General features: G+C 52.0%; 1 protein-coding gene across 2 annotated transcripts; it reads right to left on the bottom strand.

Annotated features, from left to right (window-relative positions):
* Window positions 1–2,628: 2,628 nt before the first annotated feature.
* Window positions 2,629–5,851, bottom strand: ACTG1 (actin gamma 1). 2 transcript variants are annotated; one of them, XM_030534598.1, is made up of 6 exons: window positions 5,775–5,851; window positions 5,120–5,255; window positions 4,769–5,008; window positions 4,047–4,485; window positions 3,689–3,870; window positions 2,629–3,587 (listed from the first exon to the last, which is right to left on the bottom strand). In XM_030534598.1, exons 2-6 carry the CDS (start codon window positions 5,240–5,242, stop codon window positions 3,444–3,446), a joined length of 1,128 nt encoding a protein of 375 aa, XP_030390458.1. In that variant the 5' UTR covers window positions 5,243–5,255; window positions 5,775–5,851; the 3' UTR covers window positions 2,629–3,443. The 2 variants fall into 2 exon arrangements, with proteins under 2 accessions (XP_030390458.1, XP_030390459.1); XM_030534599.1 differs by having other exon boundaries at window positions 5,120–5,252; window positions 5,775–5,846.
* Between the last annotated feature and the right edge of the window lie 1,310 nt (window positions 5,852–7,161).

Raw genomic sequence — 7,161 nt, 5'->3', positions numbered from 1 at the left:
CCCCTCTCACTGTTGCTAAGGGAACGTAAGAATCTCTGTAATAGTGGGAAAGGCAAATGCAGAAATGACCTAGGCAGGAGGCCTTGGAAATGGAGAATAAAAAATGCAAGGAAAGTAAGAGTCCCTGGAGAACCTCCCAAGAAACGCCCAGGTTCTGGCCAGCAGTGAGCGACAAGGGCCAGGTGAGCAATGGAAAGGAGCCTAAATACCTCTTGTGGATCTGGACCAAGCAACCTTGTTTAGTTCTGCTTTTCAAATCGTGTGATTTGGCTTTTCTCCTTAGCCTAGGACTCCAAAAGCGTCTGTAAGGTAATAGGCCAGTCCTGTATCCCCGCAACCTCCTCGTGCTTATTGCCCTGTCCTGCCCCAACCCCACCCCCCCCCCGTACTCTTACTCCACATCATACATGCCCCAGGGGTGGCTGGTCACCACATTATTTCTATTTGCAAAGAGAGACTAAGCGGCTGAGGAGTCAGCTCATCTGAGCGCTGTTGTACAAAACCCATCTGCAACGTGGATTTGCCGCAGCAGCTTGTGTGTGACGAGAGAAATTCTGTGAGACTGTAAGCGCAGTTGCCATGGTGCTTTAACACAGCAGCACTACTGTTTAACATTTAACCGCAAGGTTCTGAACAGTGGTACAGCAGTAATTAGAGAAGCAAATGCAAGAACCTAATTGCAGCTCTGCCACTGATTCACTGCATGACCTTCAGTATTTCAATTAATTAGCATCTCATCTTCTCCCCCATTTAAGCCGAGAACAATACTTACCCTGCAGGGATTTTCTATGAGTTAGTTTGTGCAGCACATTGAAATTTACAGCCCTCTGTTGAATGCTCCATGTTATGGAAACCATAGTTTTCCACATGGCGCCTCTGCATATGGCTGAAAACTCATCTCTGCCTGCTGACAGGAAACTCACGAATGCTAAGCCCTAAAAGTGAGCTGCATATTTCAAACCCTATAGGGTGCCATCCCTTGGAACTTTCATCCTTATTTATACTGGGCAAAACTAGGCACAAACTCTTTGAATTCATCAACTTCCAATGACCCTGCCAAAGAACAATTGAAGTTTGAGCTACATACAAACTAAAATGGGTTGTTTGCAGGATCCCACCTGAACACAGGCCAGAAGCATTACTAGGGTCAAGACCTGTGCATGGGGCATCAAGGCCTCTAACTCTTGCAACCATTACACACACAATAAAAGGAAGGTTCAGGAAAGGAAAAGGAAATTGCAGGTAGTGAAGCACCTTAACATGTTTATACTACTTGAATCAGACACCAAACTGCACATTTAGGATAAAGTGAAAGCTGAGTGATGCTCTCCAAGACCAGCAACTGATGAGTTTCTGATGGGGGAAAGGAATAATCAGGAATCTACTGATTGGTCTGTTCACCAATGTGGCAGCAGCTTGAGTGATTAAAAGGGAAGAGTTGAGTCAGCACTGCAGGGAGGTGCATTAGCCCCCCAGCCAAGCTCCAAGGACTGTGGTTGTTACGGTGCCCCTTTCACAGCAGGATCCCCATGAATAATGGTGTGAACTCATTCCCCTTTCCCATGGAAGTTTAGGAATGGGTTAGCAGGGAGGAAGGGCTGTTTCTTGCCCCTCCATTAGCTCGAGGGGGGGTGGGGGCTGCCTGCAGGAAGGAGTTAGTGAGCTCAGGCAGGCTTGCTGGCCCCAATGAGTAGTCCACTCCTACCTTCAAGAACCACCAAGTGATGTTACACAGCTGAAGGTCTTGTGTATCCTAGAGGCCTATTCACCTTGCTTTGCTCCTTATGCAAAATTCTAGGTGGTTTAACAGAAAAGTCAGAAAGTGTAATGGACATTCAAGATCCTTTTCCCCTTACATAAGCCAGTAGCATAACTTATCAACATGGATCAGGCCCTGTCTGTATCATTAGGCAGCAAGCTAGGGGATGTTTCTCCTACCTGCACTACACTAAGGAAGAGATAGATTAAGAATGTGAAATTATTCTGAAGCCTGTCCATCTAGACTAGTGGTCCCTAAACTTTTCCAGGTGGTGGGTACTGGATTATGAACCACTGAGGACTGTGGCCAGCAGACAAGCATCTGCTGAAATGCCAGAGAAGCAGCATCAAGAGATGTTGCTGCTAAAAATCAGTGGCAACATATCTTTATGACACTGCTTTTCAGCAGCATTTTTGCAGTGATGCCACTTGCTGACACTGCTTTTTGGTGGATGCTTGTCCACCAGCCCGTATGTGGCAGCACATGATGCCCTGGTGCTTGCAGGCAGCATGGTAGGGACCCTGATCTAGACCAAGGTAGGCTTGAGATATTACCTAATTAGCTTTTCCCTGGAAAGGAAATTCCATTGTTAGAGCTCTAGTAGACCCCTACAAGCAAGATTTGAGAGGATCAAGTCATTGTCTGCACAAGAGCTGGCAACTTAAAGTAGGAAAGGAGGTTTGGCTTTAGAGCCAGTGTAGGCCAAGGAAGCCTGTTTTAGTTTGACAAATTGACCATTCAGGCAAGACTATACAAGAAGCCTGAGAATGTCACTGCATGTTTAACAAACCTTGCATACTATTTAGATCAAACCCACTACTTGGGATTCCAAGATCTCTCTCCCCTTCTGAAGAGACACACCCATGAAGTCATTTACTGCAGCGCTTTATTTTTCCTTACACAATGATGTGTTGGGCATTACAATTTCTCAACTTCAGGATGACTTACAAATTTTGGTTTTCTACTGTCATGTGAGAACATTAAGGCAACATACAAAAATCTTACATAAATTAAACTTGGTGTAAAATTTACAGGTGTAAATGCAAAGTTACTCAACTTGAGTTAAGTAACTTTAGCCCCAAGGATATTCTGCTGGAATACAGGAGGGGTAAGAAAATGAAAACTGGTTCCTAAGGCTTGAATGTAATGTCTTCCAGCCTTGCTAGAACAGCAACAACAGAAGTAGTTCTGATGAACTCCTACCAGCCTCTATATCAAAATCTGGAATACTCAGCGCTTTGTGTAGTGGAAGTCTGACCTCCGATACCCTGTACAAATCAGTCTCAAGCCCTGCAGAGTTTAAACAAGGTGTCACTAGTCAATACTAGCCCACTACCAGAACTAGCATGTCACAGGCCATTCTCTTCCACAAAGACAAGTTAACCTAGCATTTAGGTCACAAGAGCAATGGCACCTGTACCAAGGTTTAGATCAGATATGTACAGGGTATATGCTAAAATGTACACCAAGGGAACAGTTAACTTGAATACAGGGTCAAATCAGTGACAGCTCAATCCACCACTGATCTGTGTCTCAGATACAGACTTTCCAAGGGCAAGTTTCTTTTGAAAGAAGGCTTAATTCCAGTTTTATGAGGCTAGCATGAAGTGTATAAATTTGCCCAGGCAAATGTATACTATTGAAAATTCATGCAGCAAACGCTGTGCATCTGCTAGCAGTCCATTTAGAAGCATTTACGGTGGACAATGGATGGGCCAGACTCATCATATTCCTGCTTGCTGATCCACATCTGCTGGAAGGTAGAGAGAGAAGCCAAGATGGAGCCACCAATCCAAACAGAGTATTTACGTTCAGGTGGAGCAATAATCTAAAAAAGTCAACAAGAGGAGAAGTTAGTCAGTTGTCAGCACTGGCTCTATCTAGACAGGCAGTGAGTTATGGATAGTGGCTATTTTCAGTTTTGTTTACCTTAATTTTCATTGTACTGGGTGCCAGAGCAGTGATTTCCTTTTGCATTCTGTCAGCAATTCCAGGGTACATTGTGGTACCCCCAGACAATACTGTGTTGGCATACAGGTCCTTTCGAATATCCACATCACATTTCATGATAGAGTTGAAAGTGGTCTCATGAATGCCACAGGATTCCATACCTAGAGACAGGATGGTCAGACTTAGTACACATCTACAAGAGCACCATCCCAACCCCAGCCTGTTGTTGCAACCACAGGCTCACTGGAAAACCAAGACTTGCAGTTCAGGGATTCTCATTAATTGGTGATCCAGGCAAGGTGGGATTGGTCCTTGATATGGTTTAGTAGACACTTACCGAGGAAGGATGGCTGGAAGAGGGCCTCTGGACACCTAAACCTCTCATTGCCAATGGTGATCACCTGACCATCAGGAAGTTCGTAGCTTTTCTCCAGGGAGGAAGATGAAGCAGCAGTGGCCATCTCCTGTTCGAAATCCAGTGCAACGTAGCACAGCTTTTCCTTTATGTCACGGACAATTTCCCTTTCAGCTGTTGTGGTGAAGCTGTAGCCTCTTTCTGTCAGAATCTTCATGAGGTAGTCTGTCAGGTCTCGGCCGGCTAAGTCCAGACGCAGGATGGCATGGGGAAGAGCGTAACCTTCATAGATGGGCACAGTATGGGTAACACCGTCACCAGAGTCCATAACAATACCAGTGGTACGACCAGAGGCATACAAGGACAACACTGCCTGGATAGCAACATACATGGCTGGGGTGTTGAAGGTCTCAAACATGATCTAGAAGAGAAAAGTTCTATTTCATTACAAGAAATTAAAATCCCTCAAAGTAATGTTAGAAAACATGCTGGCATGCAAAAATTGATGTGTTGAGAAAGGAAAAGAAAAGAATGCAGGCAGAAATAGACAAATAAAAGAAACCTGAGACTTCAGGAAGGAAATGCCAGGAGTACAGAACCCTGAAAATATTTAAAGAACATGGTTTTTAAAAGATGTCAACTCAAGAGATGGTTTGTGAAAAAACAGATGAAGGTAGATCAGTGTTGTACTGCAGCAAGTGTACCTGTGTCATCTTCTCTCTGTTGGCCTTGGGATTCAGGGGAGCTTCTGTCAGCAGAACAGGGTGTTCCTCAGGTGCCACACGAAGCTCATTGTAGAAGGTGTGATGCCAGATTTTCTCCATGTCATCCCAGTTGGTGACAATGCCATGTTCAATAGGGTACTTCAGAGTCAGGATACCTCTCTTGCTCTGGGCCTCGTCACCTACATAGCTGTCCTTTTGCCCCATGCCAACCATGACGCCCTTTAACACAACAAGACAAGCTGTAAGTCCCAGAGCCCCATCTTGGTCATACCTGGCAGCATACCGGCGTGCTCTCATTTAAACAGAGCCTGCCACTGCTCGGCCACTAACCTGGTGTCTTGGGCGCCCAACAATGGAGGGGAACACAGCGCGGGGGGCATCGTCTCCTGCGAAGCCGGCTTTGCACATACCAGAGCCATTGTCAATGACCAGGGCGGCAATTTCTTCTTCCATCCTGGAGAATCTGCTGGAGAGAGGAGAGAGGAGCCTTAGCGCCAGCGCCCTGCACCCCGGGCCCCACGCCAGCAGGGCCGGGCTGCCCCACCCACGAGGCTGCGCCGCGCGCGGGCGGGCTCCACCCAGGACACGTGGGAGCGGAGTCCGGCTCCAGCAGCAGGGGCTCCCCTCCCCCACAGCCCCGCCCCGGGGGCCTGTTGCCGGAGCAACGCGGACGCTGCAGGCGGCACAGCCCGCCCATTCAAATCTCCCGCTCCGCCGCGTCACCGCCCCCAGGACCAATCACAGGCCCTGCCAGGCCGGGGCCCGCCCACGGACTCGCGCCATTCAAACGGCTGGCCAGGCGGTACCACCGCGAACCGGGCCGGGGGGGGGGCAGAGGCGCAAGCGCTGCCCACGGGCCCGCCGGGAGAGGAGCCCGAGTCCCCCGGCGAGGCGGCCGCAACGGGCGGCTCCGGGGCTGGAGCCGGACGGGGCCTGGCGGAGGCGGCGCGCCCCGCGGACGGGCTGGCCCAGGGCGCGGCCCTACCTGTGCGGCGGAGGCTTCTCTCGGCGCTGGGAGACACGAGGCTGCTGGGTCCGCTGCCGCTGGCTGAGTGAGACCGGTCAGCGCGCTGCCCCGCCCTTTTATACCCGGGGGCGCCGGCCCCGCCTCGCCGGCCGAGAACATAGCCATATATGGAGATCTTTCAGAAACACGCGCTTCCATTGGCTGGCGCGGCCCAGGCCACGTGGGGTGGCTGGCAGGCCTGGCCCCGCCTCTCTTGCTCAGCGCGCCCTGGAACCTGCATCGAAAACGAGCCGGGGGAGGGGAGCCCGGGGTGCAGCGGGGCGCGGGGGTCCCGTTCCCCCGGCAGCCGCGGCGGGGTGCGCCCTGCCCAGCCCCAGCCCCAGCCCCAGCGCAGCCCGGCCGCCGCCACAGCTGGAGCCAGGCCTCTGAGTCACAGCGCAGCCCGCTGCCAGCACCCCCGGTCCCAATAGCACCCGCAGATCCTGCACCATGCTCCCCAATAGCACCCCCAGACCCAGCGCCGAGCGCCCAGTAGCACTACCAGAGACTGCACTGTGTGCTCCAATAGCACCCCAAGACCCAGCCCCGTGTGCCCCAATAGCACCCCCAGATCCAGTGCCATGCGCCCTAATAGTACCCCCAGTCTGCGCGCCTCAATTGCACCCCCAGACCCAGCGCCGTGCGCCCCAATAGCACACCCATATCCTGCACCGTGCGCCCTAATAGCACCGCCAGACCCAGCGCCGTGCGCCCCAATAGTACCCCCAGTCTGCGCGCCTCAATTGCACCCCCAGACCCAGCGCCCAGTAGCACTACCAGAGACTGCACTGTGTGCTCCAATAGCACCCCCAGACCCTGCACCGTGCGCCCTAATAGCACCCCCAGATCCTGCACCGTGTGCCGCAAGAGCACCCCCAGATCGTATGCCCCAATGGCACCCGCAGACCGTGCGCCCCAATAGCACCCCCAGATCCTGCACCGTGTGCTGCAAGAGCACCCCAGATTCTGCACCATGCTCCCTAATAGCAGCCCCAGACCGTGCGCCCCAATAGCACCCCCAGACCCAGTGCTGTGTGCCCCAATAGCACCCCCAGATCCTGCACCGTGCGCCCTAATAGCACCCCCAGATCCTGCACCATGCTCCCCAATAGCACCCCCAGACTCAGCGCCGAGCGCCCAGTAGCACTACCAGAGACTGCACTGTGTGCTCCAATAGCACCCCAAGACCCAGCCCCGTGTGCCCCAATAGCACCCCCAGATCCAGTGCCATGCGCCCTAATAGTACCCCCAGTCTGCGCGCCTCAATTGCACCCCCAGACCCAGCGCCGTGCGCCCCAATAGCACACCCATATCCTGCACCGTGCGCCCTAATAGCACCGCCAGACCCAGCGCCGTGCGCCCCAAT

This window comes from Gopherus evgoodei, chromosome 15 (assembly GCF_007399415.2).
Source record: "Gopherus evgoodei ecotype Sinaloan lineage chromosome 15, rGopEvg1_v1.p, whole genome shotgun sequence".
Lineage (NCBI taxonomy): Eukaryota > Metazoa > Chordata > Testudines > Testudinidae > Gopherus > Gopherus evgoodei.
Note: the sequence above shows the minus strand (reverse complement) of the source record. Positions and strands in the feature narration are given on the sequence as shown.